This window comes from Diplotaxodon limnothrissa, linkage group LG16 (assembly GCF_057381915.1).
Source record: "Diplotaxodon limnothrissa isolate DT_005_m linkage group LG16, D_limnothrissa_male_GT1.1, whole genome shotgun sequence".
In the NCBI taxonomy this organism is placed as follows: domain Eukaryota; kingdom Metazoa; phylum Chordata; class Actinopteri; order Cichliformes; family Cichlidae; genus Diplotaxodon; species Diplotaxodon limnothrissa.
In genome coordinates this window covers 25,628,325-25,649,379 of record NC_140611.1, presented here as the reverse complement: position 1 = coordinate 25,649,379, position 21,055 = coordinate 25,628,325, and the positions used below count along the sequence as shown (strand labels likewise).

The 21,055-nt window shown below is 41.9% G+C and overlaps 1 protein-coding gene across 1 annotated transcript in view; it reads left to right on the top strand.

Moving 5' to 3' along the window:
* The window catches only part of myo10l3 (myosin X, like 3), a 59,701-nt gene that overhangs the window by 20,591 nt on the left and 18,055 nt on the right, over nt 1–21,055 (top strand). The window contains exons 3-21 of the mRNA XM_085373839.1: nt 4,032–4,190; nt 4,974–5,161; nt 5,640–5,774; nt 6,079–6,203; nt 6,305–6,318; nt 6,463–6,547; nt 6,740–6,846; nt 7,076–7,205; nt 8,189–8,307; nt 11,233–11,379; nt 12,400–12,500; nt 12,805–12,871; nt 13,451–13,543; nt 16,284–16,352; nt 17,666–17,748; nt 17,831–17,939; nt 18,736–18,816; nt 20,581–20,705; nt 20,826–20,940. Coding sequence (XP_085229965.1) covers nt 4,032–4,190; nt 4,974–5,161; nt 5,640–5,774; nt 6,079–6,203; nt 6,305–6,318; nt 6,463–6,547; nt 6,740–6,846; nt 7,076–7,205; nt 8,189–8,307; nt 11,233–11,379; nt 12,400–12,500; nt 12,805–12,871; nt 13,451–13,543; nt 16,284–16,352; nt 17,666–17,748; nt 17,831–17,939; nt 18,736–18,816; nt 20,581–20,705; nt 20,826–20,940 — 2,052 coding nt within the window. The remainder of the gene's footprint in view (nt 1–4,031; nt 4,191–4,973; nt 5,162–5,639; nt 5,775–6,078; nt 6,204–6,304; nt 6,319–6,462; nt 6,548–6,739; nt 6,847–7,075; nt 7,206–8,188; nt 8,308–11,232; nt 11,380–12,399; nt 12,501–12,804; nt 12,872–13,450; nt 13,544–16,283; nt 16,353–17,665; nt 17,749–17,830; nt 17,940–18,735; nt 18,817–20,580; nt 20,706–20,825; nt 20,941–21,055) is intronic.

Sequence of the window (21,055 nt, the reverse complement as noted above, 5' to 3'; positions counted from 1 at the left end):
AAATGAGCCTGATTGTCTCTCTGAGGCTTATGGCAGTGTTTCTGAATGCATGTAAGGCTCAACAGTGTAGCTGTTCTGTGTAATGCAATAAAATCATAATGTATGTTGATGTCTATGTCTTTATCGCTATCTTGACATATTAACAGGTTGCTTAACCTTATACGTGGGGTATCAGATCGATTTGTCACAAAGTAACCTGCTCAAGGAAGTAAATGACACTTTTTTTCAAACAAAATAAAGATTTTTTTACTCATTAGTGTGGGCATGACTGCAAAATGTTAGTCTATATCAAAGCATTTGATATTTTGGGGGTGTGGGATAGCTCTTTATTTTAAAAGCACAGTGTCACAAAGACAGGAAAGTAGGGAGAGATGGACTCAAACCCAGGCCCCTGCAGCTTTTTGGCACATGCGTTATGGGAGGTTCCCATCCCATATCTCCAGTAAATTCTCCAGAGTAATGATGATTTATGCAAACTGGAGATATTACTCCAGTTTGCATAAAACAGAGTTACAACTTTAAGTTCAAGGAAACCCAAAACACCTGCATATGCAGAACACACATGACCTGTAGAGTTATGTGTCCGCACCGAATCCTAATCTGTTAAATTTTTGAAAATTATGTAAAATATGTCTTTTCACTGAGTTGTATAGGACATTAGGTTAAATTAGGAGAGAAACTAAGCGAAACACGGGGTGGTTAGCACTGTCGTCTCATAGCAAGAAGGTCCTGGATTCAAGTCCCCGCCCTACATGAAGCCTGCGTGCCTCCCCTTTGTCCTTCCCCGAGGACTTTGGCCTCTTCCTGCATCCCAAAGACATGCACGTTAGGTTAATAGGTGATTCTAAATTGGAAGTAGGTCTGGATATGAGTGTGAATAGCTGTTCTATCTCTCTGTGTGTTAGCCCTGTGATAGCCTGACGACCCAACCAGGGTGTATCCTGCATATAGTCATCATATAAATGAACACTGGGGCTTTTTGCATTTTCTGCTTTGTGTGCTGCGCGTGTGTCCAGCATCATAGCTCTCTTGTGCATACAGCCTCCATTTGTAGAAGATCAATTTGCACCGCAGACAGCTTTGCTAATCAATCATGTCGTTGTAAGTGGCATGAAATAGTTTCCATCATTACACCACTCCAATCATTAACAGCGGTGACGCTGCCCCCTCTGTGGAACAGGCGTTGTGATAATTGTCTCAGGGATGTCTCGTCTGAAAGGTTATGACTTAAAAATGTTAAATGGACAAATTTAACAATAAATTCAAGCTGTGATTTCATTTGGTTTCGTTGAAAGGAGGAAAAATAGAAATCCATGCGTCTCAGGTGTCTTTTATCTCTTCCCCAAGAGGAACTCGTGCAGTCGATAAATCATTTGAAAACAAATTAATAACGATAAATATTGATGAGCTGTGGCTATTAGGAGAAAGTTCAAACTTCTCTCACAGGAAAGCAACCAACAATGAAACCAAGATCACAGTGGGGCAAAACAGAGGAATGTGAAACCTTTTGATGCCCAAAACTTCAGCTCAGTTTGCCCCTGGGCATCTCTGATGTTTCAGGGAGGAAAAAGTCCCTGCGGCTCGCTCTGTGAAATCTGAGCCACAAGTTATTTAAAGAAGATCAGAAACAAGGTGATAATGTGCACGGAGACAAACACCCACTCTGTGTCCCGACATACACAAAAATGCAAACAGGTAAATTATCTCCCCGTGTTACACTCTGCTCCCAGCCACCTTAAAGCTGCTTTGAACTTGCATTTGGTGAATGCTAACATCAGCAGTCAGTGTTATTGTAGATATCTGCTGTTTGTCATCAGTGTCAACAGAAACGCTTTTTAAACCACGTTTTTGTTTGGCGGTCTCAGTAATTATCTTAAAAAGAAAAAGAAACCAAAGAAAATCCATCAGAGTGTTTAAAAATGGCATCATTCCCTTTAAGTGACTGGTGTAAATGCTAATGCTGCTGACTGTGGATGTATTCAAAGTGAAAAGCCTTTCTGATTTATTAGTCACTCAGGCCCCATAGTGAATCTTCACCAATTTGCCAAAGGAGAGGGTGGGGTTAAAGCCAAATGTTGAAGGACATCTGGCTGCAAATCTGCAAACTTCTGCTCGCTGAATGACATCATTGCACAAATTGCTTTTTCTCAAAGGTCTTTACTCATTTATAAACGTTAATACCACAGAAACATTACTGACTACATTGTTGTTGTGACTTTTTCTCATCATACACCCATTCTATTGTGTTACCCATTGTGTTACTTACTATAAACGGCCTCGTCGACATTTTTCTTTAAAGATTTACTAACTGCACATGTGATTATTTAAGATATTCAGACTCTAACGTATGCCATCACGGAAAGGGTTTTACAAAATAAGACACATTTGAAAATGCAGGTCATATAGTTTATCTTCATGCAGCTGATTTTTATAAAGGTATAATGTGCACTCACTGGCCAATCTATTAAGGACAGCTGCTGGGATTTTCATACACAACGATCTCTAGCAGACCGAATGTTCTCAGTCTGCTTTGAGCTGACAGGAAGGCAACAGGAACTCAAATAACCACTTTTACAATCAATGTATGAACAAGACCATCTATGAGTGCACAACACATCAAACCTTAAAACAGAGGGGCTACTCCAGATGCCATCTACAAGAACAAAAACTTCTATTTGCATGCTCTATTAAAGGAAAGATTTGATATAGTCCTACTTCATGTTCATTAGATCTACTTTCAAAGAATCAACAGAGCCTCAAATGTTTGACTACAGTCTATTAGCAGCCTCATCAGCCAGCCTTTGCTGACTCAGTGTTTCTCTGAGACACAGTGTCTCCTCCCTGCTGGGACACACATGAACATGCCAGGAGAGCAGCAGTAGTGCATTGGGATGCCACAGCCTCTTATCCATCAGTATCGATCTGGACACCGCTTCCCTGACTGGTGACTGACATAGTTGTGGTCTCTCTGCTCTCTTATCTTGTGCATTAGAGTTCTGATAGCCAAAGAAGGCTGCGACCGTGGCTCAGGGGGTTGGGAAGCGCATCTGTAACTGGAAGGTTGCCGGTTCGTTCCCTGGGCTCTCTGTCCTGGTCGTTGTGTCCTTGGGCAAGACACTTCACCTACCGCCTACTGGTGTTGGCCAGAGGGGTCGATGGCGCAATATGGCAGCCTCGCTTCTGTCAGTCTGCCCCAGGGCAGCTGTGGCTACAACTGTAGCTGCCTCCACCAGTGTGTGAATGTGAGAGTGATTGAATAGTGGCATTGTAAAGCGCTTTGGGTGCCTAGAAAAGCGCTATATAAATGCAATCCATTATTATTATTATTAAGAACCTTATTCGCTCTCACTCTTTCACTTCCATTATATAAATGCCGTTAGATCTTATCCATCCCTTAATTTCTCACCCAGAGAGAGGTCGTGAAAGAGCCATCCGGACATGAGTAAGACAGGGGCTCTCTGCCTGCCTGGTATGCTGGCAGCAGGCACAGACAGGCACATATCAGGGGTGCAGTCTATCTTATTTTACTTCAGTTATTCCTGAGTGATATTTCTGATCTACCTGTCACCAAAGCATGCAGCGGAAGACTGACGTTCTGTCAGGAGTTTGATTAACATCTTAAAGGTGACCCGGACATAACTTGTTTTGTTCAAACCCTGATGTAACTGGCTGCTTGCTGTCTTTGTTAGCCATGATTAGAGATGCCATGAGTAAACATGGGGTAATTTATTGTGTTGCTATAGTTTTACAATGGTTTTAAACTTTATTGGTACTCTTTACTTCAGAAATAAAATAACAAAGTTCATTCCACTAAATTATCAGTTACTAAACATGAAAAAGGATCCCAGTTGAATTTTAGTGAAATGCAGGAGGTATCGATGTCGTTTACTCTCCTTTTCTTGTGCAGAGACAAAATGGTGCAGCTTCAATGTACAACAACTTGTGCAGTTCCACTTATGGGCTCATATAAACCTTGACAATACCTTATGTTAACATATATGTCTATGTACGTGTGCCTTTTGCTGTTACAGGTGATCTGCCTACAAAAAGAGGAGCTGAACAGGGAGATGGTGTACCCAATGCACCCCAGCAGCATCCATGGAGTAGAAGACATGTCCACACTGGCAGAGCTGCACGAAGCGGCAATCATGCACAATCTGTTTCTGCGCTATCAGAAAGACAACATCTATGTAAGTGTTCATTGATGTACCAGTAGAGTCCTGACTTGAGGTTTGTGAGTCAATATTTCTGGGAATAAATAATGTGAGGAACGGTGAAAAGTAGAACACGTCTCGAACAGGGGAGGATATATTTATATACTGGAAAATGGTCAGAAAGTTATACAGGGACAAACAAAGAGGACTGGGGGCAGGGTGATGTTTAATAATATTAAATAATACTTACAATACATATAAACTCTGGAATAATGTGCGCGTATTCAGAACAGGATTTCTATTATCCTTGTTTCACCTACTCTCACCCCCAGGATTGCTTTCAACGTAAAGCTCTGGGCTTCCACGGAAATATTATCCAGGTATTATTAAAATAATCACTCCCCACAGACACACATTAACTATGCCTTTGGAAATCCTATCTCCTGAGCTCATCTCGGAGCATTCGCCAAGCCTGGCTTCGTGGTATTGGAGAATAGTATCACTGTGTGGAAGGATGACCCACAAACACACTTTTGTGTGTGGGGGGGACTTTTTTCCCAAAGCGCATTAACCGAGCAGAAGCAATGGATCCTAAAATATTATCATCCTTACAGCAAACTAGGCCATATGCAGTAGTTTAATACTATTGCTGAATGCAGGTACTCAGTGAATCCACCGAAGTAGGAGTATTCACTAACAGTACTGCAGAGCTCAATGAATAGCAAAGCGATTAGTGAATTATACATTTTAGTGTGTTCTTTCATACCACCTGTGTTATCCTCTGACTTCTTTTGTCTTCCTTCATCTATCTGCTCTCAGACCAACATAGGTTCAATTCTGGCAGCAGTAAATCCCTATAAGCAGATAGCAGGCCTGTACGATGGCGCTGCTGTCGACTTGTACAGCAAACATCACATGGGGGAGCTGCCTCCTCATATCTTCGCTGTGGCCAACGAGTGCTACCGCTGCCTGTGGAAGAGACACGACAGCCAGTGTGTTCTCATCAGGTGAGTCCTGCAAATTTATTGGCTGCACTATAAATCTTGAGAGCAGAATATGAAATAAGGAATATCGTAGTCTTCCTTTGACCTTTGCAAAATAGGTACTCCTATCTGAAAAATGTTCTCTTGCATTTCCCAAAAATACTGTATGAATAGACATAGTAAAGAATACAGTTGACCAACTGAATGCAGCACCGTTGAATCACAGCAAGAATATCCTCGGTTCAAATCTTTTGGTTGAGTTTGCATATTCTCCATACCTGCGTGGGTTCCTGCAGTCATGTTAGGTTAAGCAGTGGCTCTAAAGTTTCCATACATGCGAGTGTGATTGGTTACCTGTCTCTCTGGGTTAGCCCCGTCCTGATTCTCACCCTGTGAGATCAGCTCCCGCATCCCTGAACTGGATACGCAGTTAAGAAAATGGATGCATGGAGAGATTCAAGCAGATCCGTTTATGTATCTTCTCTGTTTTTTGCATGCTCAGTGGGGAAAGCGGTGCTGGGAAGACGGAGAGCACCAAGCTGCTGCTAAAGTTTCTTTCAGTGATGAGTCAAAACTCAGCAGGTACTCCTCCTTCAGAGAGGACAACCAGGGTGGAGCAGGCCCTCGTCCAGAGCAGGTACTGTGTAAATGCATCTCCCCAGGTGCAAGTCATTATTTTAATGTTTAGGTTATTTGATTTTTAAATTAAAATTATTTGCATGGTAAGATAAAAAAATTTGTTATGAGCTTACCCTCAAATACCAGTTCAAACTCTCCAAACAGCTTGTGGCAATGGCAGTGATGTTAACCTAATTCAGCTTCAGACATTATTAAATAATCTGGATCCACATCACCGTCACTGCAGTGTGTGCTCACCGGATACATTTTAAAGGCTTCTTTATAGTAACAGATTTGCTTGATTGTCTTTATCCTTTCTGTAGTCCCATCATGGAAGCCTTTGGGAATGCTAAAACAGTGTACAACAATAACTCCAGCCGCTTCGGGAAGTTCATACAGCTCCACTTTTCCCAAAACGGAAACATCCAGGGAGGTTGCATCATTGATTGTATCCTTCACACAGTAAATCAACTCTCACATACTATAAAGATAGTATTTTGCACAGATGATCGAGTCGCTGTAACTTTTTCCTTAACTTTGAGCTATCAGACTTGCTGGAAAAGGTAAGCTTATATTGTGCTTGTGATACAGTCAGTATCTTCAGCAAGTCTTCTTCAATGACACCAGTGTTTAAATAAGTAATCGGAATAACTCGTTCAGTTGTAAAGTACTTGTAGCAGTTTTTCTAATCACGCTGTCTTTCCAAGAACCGCGTGGTCCGACAGAATCCTGGTGAGAGAAACTACCACATCTTCTACGCACTGTTAGCAGGGGCAGACAAGGACCACAGAGGTTGGTTTTTAGTCTGTGACTGACTATGATACCCATATAAACACTTCTTTAGTGAAGACATATGACTGCTATGTGACTGCTATCCTGAAAATATGTACTTTGGGGCATCTCTACAGCTACCTCTGAAATAACGTCTGTGTTGTCCGTTTGAAGTGTTTTATTACATCTACTTTGTCCGTTTCTGTGTCACAGATATGTACCTCTTGTCTGAGGGTCCTGAGTCGTATCACTACCTGAGCCAGTCGGGCTGCGTGAAGGACAGCAGTCTAGACGACAAGCAGCTCTTCAACAGTGTGATGGTGAGGATGAAAAGGACTCTTGTACATCATTTGTTTCCCCTCCAGGGGGCGCTGTAACTCTTTTTCATGAGTCAGAGACCTCGCTTCCATAGAACATGAGCCTTGGGTGAACTTATTATTTGGCAATCTCACATTGGGTCTGGTTTGTAGGTGGTTGCATGTTAATTAATGAATTTAATTTGTTTTAGGATTCCTTATTGTGGCACATCTGTGTAACTTTGTGTTGCAGGAAGCTTTGAAAGTGATGGAATTCAATGAGGAGGAGATCAGGGACGTGTTCAAGCTTCTTTCGGCAGTCCTCCAGATGGGCAACATTGAGTTCATGACTGCCGGTGGAGCTCAGATAACTTCCAAAGGAGGTAGAAAAAGAAATTAATACCAAAATCTTAAAAGATCTGGTGGTGTGTTAAACTTTATGTACATGTATCAATTTGTGTAGAACGCACTACTGAATATTTGGTCTGTTGTTGCTTCATTTACTTGCCTCAAAGTTGAGCTCGGTGCACTTAGTAATGCCAGTGGTTACTTTGCGTGTCATTGGTATCCAAGGTGTCGAGTTTCAGTCGACAGTCTCTGGGCACCACAGAGTCACTTCCTGAGTGTGTGCTCTTGATGACACATTCTCAATGTGAACCATATTACTGAAGCTTGGAATTACACAGATTAAAAGCAGTATAAAAACCTGGAAATGCTCTAACTCTATGGTAAAAAAAATAGGCCATCCACTTTCTTCTGCTTATCTAATTCAAAGTCAGGGTATGCAGGAGGAGCCACTGTGATAACCACCCCACCACTGTGCCTCAGCTAAATAAGCTAAACTGTGTAACTGGGTGTTACACTTGTATTTGTTTAGTGAAAGGGGAATTTTTGTATGAAAAAAAAAGATCCAAGCAGTGGTTTTAGTACTGAAAGCAAATGCGCAAGCTATGCAGGTTTTATCAAGCAGTTTAAAAAAAATTCCAAAATAAACTCAGTCCAATTGTTTCTGGTGAAATTTCCGAAGTAGAGAACTGGGTTATCAGCGATTTTGGACGGCTCTGCAGTATTCCTCACGGCCCTGAGTTTGACTGACATTGTACCAGCACACAGAGCACCAAGCAGGCTGTAACATGAGCTTCAGGCTCCTTTGTTTGCTGTGTCCGACCTCTTTTCCAAAGAACCTGTGAACTACGGTGACTGCCAACACTACAGACTTGCCTGCAGAGTAGAGTTTCCTGCAGATGGTATAGGATTGCTGTGTATATGCCACATCTGTTGTTTAACATGAATAGGAGTCACCTGAACTGTTTGCGTAAGTGATAGATACCCTGTGTACATCTGTGTGTGCTTGTGTTTGTTTCAGTGGTGAGTAACGTCAGCGAGCTGCTCGGCCTCGACTCCTTCCAGTTGTCAGAGGTGTTGACCCAGCGCTCCATGATCCTCAGAGGAGAGGAGATCTGCTCCCCCCTCACTGTGGAGCAGGTAACAACACATCCAGCCCAATTTCCCCCTCTGTTGCTCATTACATGAATCACACAGTTAACACGGAAACAGAAAAGAAGCACTTGGACCTCACTTCCCAGAATTCAGCGTATAATTTTAAGTTCAGGCACCATGCTCTGTCAAGAATCTTAATCATGCAGTGGATCCATATCTGTCCTCGCCCCTCTCCTTCTCCTGTCCTGGTGACACACTCACACACACAATTTTCTCTGACGCGCTCCACCACATGCCTTTCCAGATCCCCTTGCGTGACTCCCAGCCATTTCCTGCTTTTTGTCTGCCAGATTTCAGGCACAATAAAGCCATCGTGATAGTGATCTGAGTCAAAAGCACAATAGAACCAATGACTGGTGGTGAAGTAAGAGTCTTCTCCTCTGGAGGCAGTGCAGCCAGGCACTGAGACGCTGGCATAAATATCCACTTGTGTCTCCCTCAGCTTCAAATGTCTGCGCTGACATCTGTAATACTGTAAACATTGCACAAGTTTTCATCTGCATGTGTTGTGCTTTTCACCATATGCCACAAGAACACACATGCCACAATCCCTTCTCGGCTGGGCTCAACCCATCGGCCCACTCACGCTCATAAATGTCAGCGAATATGCAGGGAGGACCTTTATTATTATCACCGGGACACGAAAGCTACAAGAAAGCTTTTCATCAGCAGACAAAGAGTCTTGTGCTGTCACCCTGCTGCTGCTTGTTCTGCCTGGCCTTTGAAGCAACTTGCCTCTTAATAGAGTTCATTATTCCAGACCTAGAGTCGGCAAGAAAGACCTCTTCTCACAACAGCCAGGGGTCACTCCCCCTCACAACTTCCAGCAGTAGACCCCCACCCCCCACCCCTTGTCGTGGACAAGCAGCCATTCTTCTCACCCCCGTGACGGAGATCCTGGAGCCAGCAGCGCTCTGTTCGCTCCCAGTAGTCGTACAAGGTGACCGGGCATGATGGATTACTGAAAAGCCCAGGAGCATTGTGGCTCTGAATAAAGTACACACGGCCGCACTCTTGTTTTGTTTTTAAATCAAGCACAATACCTGTCGAGGAAGTGTAGCTGGCAAGCTCAGGCTTTGTATATTCATACACAGGCTGTAAAGCTTCCTCAATGGCAGCTGGAGAAAATTACCCTGGACTCAAATGTGGATGGGAAGTAGATTTTCGTTGTTGTTCACATTGTAGCATCTGTCCTACGAACCACGGAGAAGTAACGTGTCAAGTTATTAATTATGTTCTTTTCATGTTCTTCTGTGGAACTGCGTGTAGCTCACAGGACTTCTCATCAGTTTTAGTTTGAGTAATGATTTGGACAGTTTCATTTTTAGTTTTTACTTGTGAATTTATGCCAAGCTCAAGGCCTGTAGGCCAGAACCAGGCTGCTGAAGGATCCAGCAGACTGGATCCAGAGTGTAAAAATTGCAGAGGAGCAGGGTGTAATTTTGAAACTTTTCACTATATTTTAGAAGGAAGCATTGTGTTTACGTTAGGAATGAATCCTTCATGAGAGGCTTTGTCCGACCTGCTAATTTCATCCTAAGCCTGGGGGCTGACTCATCGGTTTCACAGCCTTACTAATGACAAAGACATTACACCGAAGTAAGATGCAAAGGCCAATGAGTCCTGTGGATGTGTTTTTGTGAACTGGGACAGTTTCCTCGAAATGACAGCACGCTGGCTTAATGTGGAAACACTGAGACATTCTTATTTTTCTTAGGACATCTGAGACTGTTCGTCATCTGTTTTGTAAATGGATGGTTCATTTAACTTGAAGGTTTTTAGAATGTACTTCTTTGTCATTTTCAGGGGTCTGGCCAACAAGTCCGGCCTGTATGTGCTGTATGTGGGCCCATGAATGCACAAAGCTTGACACCAAGAGTTTAGCACATGGCCTCCGTCAAGCCTCTTACTGAAGTAAAAGTGCCAACAATTCAGAAAAAAGCTAAATACATTTAAACTGTATCAGTAATTATAGATCAGTTTTCTGCTCTGAGCACTCAAAGCACTTTCAACTACAAACCTCATTCAGCTATTCACACACACACACTCATACAAGCACTTTTTATGTAACGCTCATGCTCCAGTGGATGCATCAGGGGCACCTTAGAGTTCAGTATCTTGCCCAAGGATGCTGCAACATGTGGGCTGTGGGAGCTTCCAGTTAACAAATGACCCGCTTTACCTCCTGAGGGATCGCTGTGAAGATCTAATGTGAGAGAAATGGACCTGAAGTCAGAAAAAGGGGCACATGTTCATTCTTTCTATGTAAAATCTTACTTTTATTAAACAATAGATGTCAGATAAGCGTTGTACCGAAAACAAAACATCAGCTCTTTCTGAAATTTAGTGGAATGGAAATATAAACTACAAAGCAGCTGAAATAAATCTCCAAGTGAACTTGGATGCCTGCCACCATGAGCCTCTTTCTGCCAGGTGGGCTTTGGGATTTTTCTGTAGGTGTCATTTCCTTTAAAAGAAAAATACTTAAAAAAACAAATAAACTTTTACGCTTTATTCCAGTTTGCCGTTGTTTTCACTGGATTTTTCTAATGTTACAGTGCAGTGCGTCACTCTGAAGATATTTGGGTGATAAAAAACACTGACTGTTGTGAAAACAGACGTCTTCTCAACTGCAGACAGACGCTGACATAACACACCTTTGTCTTCAAGCCACTATTTGTTTTATGGAACTGAGGCCTCACACACGCTATCATTCAAGCAGTCCAAACATATCTTTTGTTTTTAACTTCTTTAACCGCCACCTGATAGAACCGATGAAATGTTTACTGTGTGGTCATAAATGCTGTGTTTAGGGTACAGTTTGCAAAGTTTCCTTTTTTCCCCCTCCTTTTTATTTATGCCTGACGTGGTTTCTGGTACGCCCTCCATCTCTTTTTCCCTGATCTGTAGGCCGTGGACTCGCGGGACTCGGTGGCCATGGCGCTTTATTCCCAGTGTTTCTCCTGGATCATAATGAGGATCAATCAGAAGATCAAAGGGAAAGACAACTTCAAGTCCATTGGCATCTTGGACATCTTTGGCTTTGAGAACTTTGAGGTGAAAGCCCCAAAAGAATCAAATCCTGGTTTAAATCACCAGATAACTTATCTTCTCTGGTGCATTGTGAGAATACCAACACAATGACTGTTCTATCAAAGCATTTTGCTACATTTTGTATTTCTTCCTTATCTGTGCTCTTTTTAGTCACGTGCATTTGACAAACATGAGTCACATCTGCGGTAGTAGCACACACTTGCACACACACACTGAGAGTATTACACCTTTTTTAATACTGATAACGAGACCTGCAACATTAGAGTTTTAACAATTTCCTAGAACAACAATATGCCAAGAAAATATCCCCCACACCATTACACCACCACCACCACCAGCCTGAAGCAAGCTGATACAAGGCAGGATGGAGCTATGCTTTCACGTTGTTTATGCCAAATTTTGATCTTACCATCTGAATGTCATGGTAGAAATCAAGCCTCATCAGACCAGGCAACATTTTTCTAATCTTGTGTCCAAATTTGTTGAGCACACACAAACTGTAGCCTCAGTTTCCTGTTCTTAACTAACAGGAGTGACTCAGAGTGAAGTCTTCTGCTGCTGTTTGACTTGTTCTGCATTCAGAGATACTCTAACCCTGCTTTAGTTGCTTTACTATCAGCTTGAAGCAGTTTGACCATTCTCTTCTGAGAGTACTACCACTCACTGAATATTTTCTCTTTTTCCCACCATTCTCTGTAAACCCTAGAGATGGTTGTGTGGGAAAACCCCAGTAGATCAGCAGTTTCTGAAATACTTAGACAAGCCCGTCTGACACAATAAAACCATGCCACTTTTGAAGTCACTTAAATCACCTTCAAGTGAATTGTTTGACCTTCAGGGGGTCATCCTGACCATGTCTACATGCTTAAATGCACTGAGTAACTGTCATGTGATTGACTCATTAGAAACATGCGCTAATAAGCCGTTGAACAAATTAACTAAATAAGGTGGCTGGTGAGTGTGTGCTTTTATTTGATTTAAATCTCAGAGAGTATACTGAAAGCATGTTCTTCCATTGTGTAGGTGAACCGGTTTGAACAATTCAATATCAACTACGCAAACGAGAAACTCCAAGAGTACTTCAATAAGCACATCTTCTCCCTGGAGCAGCTGGAGTACAACAGGTCAGAAACCTTTACATAGTTTAACATCATACATGGATGCATACAGTGGAAAGAGCAGACAGCGCAGACACAGATGGGGATGGGGGTTGAGCCTCTTCGTGATCATACCGGCAAACTGCCAGACGTTTGGAAATGCCTCACTTTCTCCCGCAGCCAGTTGTTTTCTGGTACAATAGGCCAGCAGCCTGGACATGGCTCATTTCATCACATGCTCACACTGGATAATGCTGCCATTGTGTCTTCCTGGTTGTTGATGTTTATGTATACATGGTGTGTCTGTCTGTGTGGGTGTTTGTCTTCACAGGGAGGGGATCCAGTGGGAAGCCATAGACTGGATGGATAACGCTGAGTGTCTGGATCTCATAGAAAAGGTAACAGACAGTCAGACCCTGACAGAGCAAAGTCATCACCAGGACAGACCGCTAACCACCAGCCAGAGCGGGGCTGACCCAGACGCCACACTGTGCTTACACTGACTCCCATCTCGCAGTCTATCATTATATAGTCTCATTTTGCATGTTGTTTGCACAGTAATGTACACTAGTCAGCGGTTAGAGGTATGGTTAGAGTAAGGCATGAATTTGTGTTATTTTACCACCATACTTATAATGACGTTAAAACTGAGCCTCTACATAAGTGTTTGAAAGATTTCTGGTTTAAAATCACAAACTTGGCAAGTTTGGAGGAAACACTACACTACAACTACTTCATCCCTACATATCTGTCTGATTTTAGTTCATTATAAGACATGAAACTACTCTGCTGAGCGCAGTGCCTCCTCTCTCTTTCTCAATTAAAAAAAGCATATTGAATGAATAACATTGCTGTTTCCTGTACGTATTGTTATAGCTGCCAGATGTGCCCCAATGGGATTACAACTAGTTCCATCATGACTTTGGTGTGTTTCAAACTCTTTGCTCTCTCTCTCTTTTTGTCTGTCTCCCCTTTAGAAACTGGGCATGTTGGCTCTTATCAATGAGGAGAGTCGCTTCCCCAAAGGCACCGACTACACCCTTCTGGAGAAACTACACAGTCGACACGCAGTGAGTCCACACGCACACGTGAAAACCTACATGGCTCCTTTACACACTCTATCCCTCCCCGATAGACAGCAAAGCCATAAAAATGACCCATATCCGCGCACCAAAGCTTCTTAACCCCAGCTGGGGAAATGCCTTCACCGCCCACCAGCTCAGACAGCCTCAAAGAGTTAAACCTCTGTCCTGGCTGATGAATCGCCTGTTGCATTGAATGTCTGAGCAGCACTCGTACACACCCCCGGGCGCTCCGGCACATGAACACAATAATACTGAAATGTGATCAGCCATTCTCTGGGTCTGACCAGCATTGTGTGCAGGAGAAAAGAGTTTTCTATGGCTGACGGAAAAAACAAGAACGATACAGAGCGAGACTTAAGAACCGCATGACCTCGCCCTGAGGTGTTTGCTTGGGTGCGGATCCGTGTGTTACGTTTTAAGGTCGCGATCAGAGCAGAAGATGTTTGTATCACATCATGTAAGGAAGTTGCAAACAGCGTAAATGAATCAACACATGTAAACGTGTACGTTGTATTTTTTTGATAAATTTGTTTATTAATTAGTTTGTAAACCCGGGTTCTAGTATCTTCAGCACAATAGATAGAAACTCATTATATACAGTACTGTGAAAAGTCTCATGACCTACCCTTCATTTCTTTGTATTTTGCTTCGACGCACCCAGACTTTCGTGTATTTTATAAGTGGTCTTGAGCAATAGTTCTCCAGGCTTTCTGAAGGTCATTCGAAGTTTTCTTTGGACACTGGCTGCTTTTTACTCATTTTCAGTCCAAACTGACCTATGAATCATTTAAGAAGAAGAAAAAACCTACCTAACTCAGGAAAGAAAAAGTGTTGTGTTTACACATAACAGACAACTAGCAAGGAAGCAATTTAAAAAACTGTACCACAACTGTCATAAAAAGCACATGTGTTTCCAATTCTTAATTCGAAGGTACAAAAAATTGACAACACATAGTACAGTTTGACAGGCTCGTGCCCCGAAATAGAATTTTGGGATCAACAAAGAGCTGTTAGCCGCTTGGCTAATAGCTCATTGTTGCCCTAATTAAATACTGTTAGCAACTAGCATATCTTGTGCTAATGGTGGAGGACCTAGAAAAAAATCACTACCAATAGCAGATGAACAGTATCATTAAGAAAAATAATTAAGAAATAGCAAAAAAAGACCTGAGAGATTCATCTGGCGTTTCCGTTTATCCACCGACTATTCGCTGAAGCCTCATTGGCAATGGTTTCAATAGAAGGTGGTAATTTTATCTTTTTTTAACCACTGTTCTGGTAGAAGGGCAATTTTACAATGGCTTTTAAAGGACTATAACTCTGTTACCATTTGTGCTAGAGACATAATTCAGTGGTTTATAGAAGAAGAGAATGCTTTTATGGGGATATTTGGTGTATCATAGTAACACAAAGCATTCACAAAGTACTGTAGTCTGAGCACAGATGTAAAACTCAGCTGTTACCATGTGCACGCCACATTATGGGGTTCCGTTTGTAAAGTGAAACATGCTGAAATTAACGGCAAAATTTTTCCACATTTAGCTCAAAACCTTACAAAAACATATTTTTTCGAGTAATTTTTTACAACATTTAGCAAAATATTTGTAACTTTTCATCAAATGTTAAATATTAAATCTAAATGTTAAATATTAAATCTAAATATTATATTTAAATCTAAATGTTAAATCTAAATGTTAAATCTAAATGTTAAATATTAAATCTAAATATTATATTTAAATCTAAATGTTAAATGTTAAATCTAAATTGAGTCCAAACGGTTCTCATGTGCTCTCCTTTTTCCGTTGCCGTAATTTAGGAACGTGTTGGGTACCCGAAAGCATAAAATGTTGACAATTTGTCACCTAGCGAAAATTATTACGCTTTGGGAGTGAGAACGTGTCTGACCACTACCGGCACACTTTTGCACCGGAGGTTTCCGGAAAGCTTTTATTTTGGTATTTCCGCTGATCCGTGCAATAAATTTGCATGTTAGCCTAAACATTTAGATTTAACATTTAGCATTTAGATTTAACATCTAGCATTTAGATATAACATTTAGATTTAAATATAATATTTAGATATAACATTTAGATTTAAATATAATATTTAGATTTAACATTTAGATTTAGATTTAAATTTAATATTTAAATTTAACATTTAGATTTAAATATAATATTTAGATTTAGATTTAAATATAATATTTAAATTTAACATTTAGATTTAAATATAATATTTAGTTTTAACATTTAACATTTAGATTGAATATTTAACATTTAGATTGAATATTTAAAATTCTGTTTTAAATATGAAAAGTTACAAATATTTTACTAAATGTTGTAAAAAAATGACTTGTTTTGAGCTAAATGTGGAAAAATGTTGCCGTTAATTTCAGCATGTTTCACTTTACAAACGGCGCCCCATACCACATTACCCTAACTGTTTAACAGTCACATTAATCACATTAATGAAAATTAGGTGCTTTTGAGAACCCTGCCTTAAAGGATTAAACTGTAACTGTTTAACTGCTATTCATAACTAGGCCTTGTATTAATTTTATGTGTTTTATTTTGTTTCATGTGCTTTGATGTTATATTTGATGTTTAACTTGTCACATGGCATTTTATTGTCTCTGTGAATCCAGCGCACAGTGTCTTCTACTTAATCTCTTTATAACTACATGAGTGGATGTCATGATAATTTCTGTATCTTTGTCCTTTCTCTCCAGACAAACCCGTACTATGTCAAACCAAGAGTAACTGATCACCAGTTTGGCATCAAGCACTACGCTGGAGAGGTATTTAACAACATTTACACATACATACACACATGACACCAGCTTTTTTTTTTGCTTTTTTTTTTTTTTTGCTCCCTCAATTGTTAGTTTCGGGGAAGTGAGGTAGCTGTTGGACGGACAGTGGGATCTTCCTGGCCAAAATCTGCTGCGGGATGTTGATGCCTGATGCCTCCTCCGCCGTCTTTTTCCCTGAGTCAGGAGAAACTGCTTTATGATCGTCTTCTCCTCCCTTTGCTTTGCAAGATAAGGGAGGTCACTACTGATGTGAGTGTAGGAAAGGCCAAAAAGACACCAGGGCAGGGGAACAATTGCAGTGATTGAGTGGGACAGTGGATGTAATGTGGAGCAAGAGTAGAAAGATTCGCTTTCATATAAAGAATGGCTTTATGAAGCCTGCCTCGGACAAGGTCTCCTTAGTGCAAGTGGGGTGGCTCAGTCACAAGCCTGGCAAGGATGGCTATGGTAATGACCTGGTCCAGAGAAGACAGGCGCTGCCAGGGCAGCCAGTTGTTCTCTCTCTAGACAGTATACTCGCCTCTCTGAAAGCCCTGTTTGTTATTTGAAATGTTGCTGAGGTTTCTGGAGGAAATCGTAGCATCTTCCCACAGATTAGATAATCTGCTCGGTGCCAGAGAAAGACAGATAATTTGAAAAACAGACGGGAAGTTGTCCAAGAAAACGTAATGTCTGATATTTAAGCTTTAAGTGTTTATTGATAGTCCAAATGTATTCAGTTTGTTACTGTGTGCAAACATATTGCATTAAACTGTAATTCCTCCAGACAAATCTAATTTGCTTTAGAATCACGAGACCACCCCTGGTTTACTGTCTGAGTTAACGAACCTGAAATTGAGTGACGCAGAGAGCGTCCTATATGAGATTATTCCATTAAATCTGCACTGGAGTGTAATTAGTGTGTCTGCAACAAACATAAACTCTGAGTGTATCCCTCTGGATCAGGGTGAGCTTAGGAATGCCGCGGAGCTGAACGGGACACAACAGGTGACGCCCTCGACTGAGCTTGACAAGTCACCCCCACCGCCACCTGCTCCCTTATCTTTATTTACATCAAGCCTCAAACGCATATTCATAGTCGCTGTAAATCACTTGTGTCGCATTCGTGAGCGTAGGACATGCAGTGCAAAAGTTTACTTTGATTTTTAAAGTTACGGGGCAAAAGTCATAACTTGTTCCCATCCACAGTGCATTTAAACAGCTGTATTCATCTTATTTCTTTGTATCCTAACTCCTATGTCTCCTATGCTGTTCTTCAATCTAAACACGCTCAGTCTTTTTGGTTTTCATTTCCTCAGGTGCTCTACGATGTGCGTGGAATCCTGGAGAAGAACCGAGACACCTTCAGAGATGACATCTTGTTCATTCTCAAAGACAGCAGGTGAGTAGGGCACGCTCTTTTCCTTTTTTATTCTGAATGCACACCTATGCGATTGAGCTCATGTGTTTACATTCACGTGCAGGCTTGACTTCATCTACGACCTCTTTGAGCGTGTTGGCAGCAGAAATGGAGATGAGACCCTAAAAATGGGCACGGCCCGACGCAAGCCCACCGTCAGCTCGCAGTTCAGGGTGAGACTGAAGCTCCTCAGACCTAAATATCTCTCTCAGTTCTACGCACATGACGCCGTGATTGCGTCATTACACTAACAATGAGCCAGTTGTCTCCCAAATACTGCTGTGTGTGGTGATCACTTAACCCTTAACACTACACTTTTTATATTGGCATGGTGAGTGCAAGTGCAGCGGCGTAAATGCAGAACAGAAGGTTGAAATCCTGGACACACAGATGGGGAGGAGAATGCCGTATGTGTACTTGATCTGCAGTAGATGATGGGTGATGGGCTGTGTGAAATATGTTGTTGTGAGCTGGGCTGCGGGTGGAGGAGGGGGTGGAGTGGAGGACAGCTTAGCATGCTCTAACTGTAGTGTGGAGGGAAGGAGCGGAGAAGGATTTGGCAGGCTGCCCTGGCCTACAGTTCCCAAAGCCAGGGGATTAGGGTTGATGGCTGGGCAGAGAGGGGCCAACCAGGGGCCAATCACACTCAGCTCTGCCAGGCCAGGCCTTACTGGAGACAGTCTGTCTGAGGCAGGAAGGAAAATGAACCTACAGGAGTGTGTGAGGTTCAGGGGTCCTCGGAGTGTGGCTTTGTATATATACATTTGTGTCTCTTATGATAAATGTGGGAGTTGAGAAGTACCAAAGAACATTTACTCAGTACTTTTACTTATTACACCAATACCTTAATAACAACCCACTTATACTTAGCAGACAAAGTACAGAACAGTGAGACAAGTGTTTATATTTTTCGGCAGACTTAAAAAAACAAACAAGCAGTAATATGCTCTTGTGTTTGATGCTTTTCAGGACTCTCTCCATTCCCTGATGGCCACACTAAGTGCCTCCAACCCCTTTTTTGTACGCTGCATCAAACCTAACATGGACAAGGTAAGTCACGTCATTTTTATTCATCGCATAAAAAAGAAAAAAAAAAAAGTTCCTCTCAAGGTCAGCGCCTGTGGAGGTAAACCTCCTCGGTGTTATTCACTGCTTGGGGTTAATATTTAGTCTTGTTGTGTTTATGTTCTTATGCCTCCCACATCGCGATCGCACTTTGCCTCAAAGTCATTTAAATGATCCGTATTGAAAAGTTATTTCTTTTTTTTCCAAGTACAAGCGTTCATAAGTAACAAACGTTGGTGCAAAGGCTCTCATTGTACTTCCTCAAATAAAAGGGCTGTGTACCAGCACATTCCTACCACTTTAGCCTCTTTGCCAGAGGTCAGAGGTCAGTACTGGCCACTCCAGCTGCAGCAGCTTGGCTAATGCTCTGCTGATCTGGCTGCACCAGTGGAATGCCAAGATAAGATCACATAACTGTATTTGCGTTCCAGCTAGCGGGGTATTTATTTACTACTCCTATGCTCCCCTACTGCTCTTTACCACAAAACTGCAACCTGCTTCTTAATCTGTGTTATGGTTTATTAGATAGTTGGAGTGTCAGTTATATCAGCTTCTTTGTTTTCCTTGTGAATGACTGTGGTGTAATCCAGGGACATTCTCCTTCTTACTGTTATTATTGTACACAGAGCCGTGGTTGTCCTTCCTTCACTACTCTTTACCTCCCACTCCATATACGTCATTCCACAGCTTCTTGCTTGCTTGCTTGGATGGAAACTACTCTGTTGTCTGTTTTTCCTCACCCATCTGCTTTTTTTCTGCCTTTCTGTCTCATGTGTCCCCTGCTCTCATTGGCTGTCTTGTATTCCTTTACCTAGCTTTGGTTGGTCAAGATGGAACAAGCCGGGCCTCTGCTAATCCTACAATATGATGGCATGGCATGCACAATCCTCTGACATGATTACATGCATGCAAATGCATCCAGACACGCACACACCAAGAATGTATTTATGCGATTTCCATGCTCCTGCTTTTCTTAGGATAAATGTCACCGAGGCAAGGGTCAGCTTGTTTTTCACTCAAGCAAGTCAACATTTCGTACCTTTTTCAAGCCGCCTAAATCCTCCGTTAAAGAGCAGAGTTCAGAGCGCGGAGGGCTGCCCTTTCACGTGTGTGTTTGATTATGAGCACGAGCACATGCAAAGCGTGTCTGTGCCTTTGTAAGTATGCCTGTTTCCATGCGTAGTAGCATTAGCCTGTAATTAGATTGACACATCGAGGAATGCTGTGGTCGTGTGGGGCTTATCCAGCACTCTGTGCCCTCTGGGTGATAAATGGCCTTCGTGTGGAGAGCAGTGATCAGGCAGCTTGTGTAGAAGGGCGGCAGACATCACAGATCCTTTTTGATAAGTAGGTCGGAGGATTACTGGTAACACAGAACTGTGAACAATGAGGCTGATTATTCCTCAAAGAAAAGGCAACTCCGTCTGGTTATGTCTTGCTCAACACTGTTCGGGTTTCTCTCGCCGGTGGTGTGCGCTTTCCTTTTAGTAACCTGATTGTTAATGTAAAATGATAGTCCTCGCCATGGTAATTTACTTTTTAGTTCAAGTTTAACTCGACTCAGCAGTAAAACTGTTTGACTAGGCGTGCCTGCAGGTTTTAGCTGCAACACATTTTGCACTACCTACAATAAGGAAGGTTATATATAGAACGCACAACAGGAAAAAAATGGCATCAGTATTCTAAACACTGATGTCTTACTGTTATTATTTGACATGAAAAACATGTTTTGTTGTTTACCAAATACAGAAGGCCAACCAGTTTGATCCTGACGTTGTCCTGAACCAGCTGAGGTACTCCGGGATGCTGGAAACTGTAAAGATTCGCAGGGCTGGATTCCCTGTCCGGAGAACCTTTAAGGACTTCTATAGCAGGTTGGAAAAATATGTGCACACAATAAAACTGAGATAATTGGCTAAATATTGTAGTCGAAAACTATTTTTAAAAAATCAGGAAAGAAGATTTGTGCTGTATGCTTTTTTTTTTTTCTGCAGGTATAAGATGATCCTGACAAACAAAATCCGCTCAGAGGACGAGAAGGAGAGTTGCTTAGAGCTTCTCACACTTCACAACAAAGACAAGAAAGAGTGGCAGCTGGGGAAGACAAAGGTGCAGCACGCGTTCACACATGGACTCACTTATACACATGCCCAGACTTGTTTATGTCACTTAGCAGTACGTGGCACTGACTTTAACTTATGTCCTGAGATCTTTCAGTAACCAG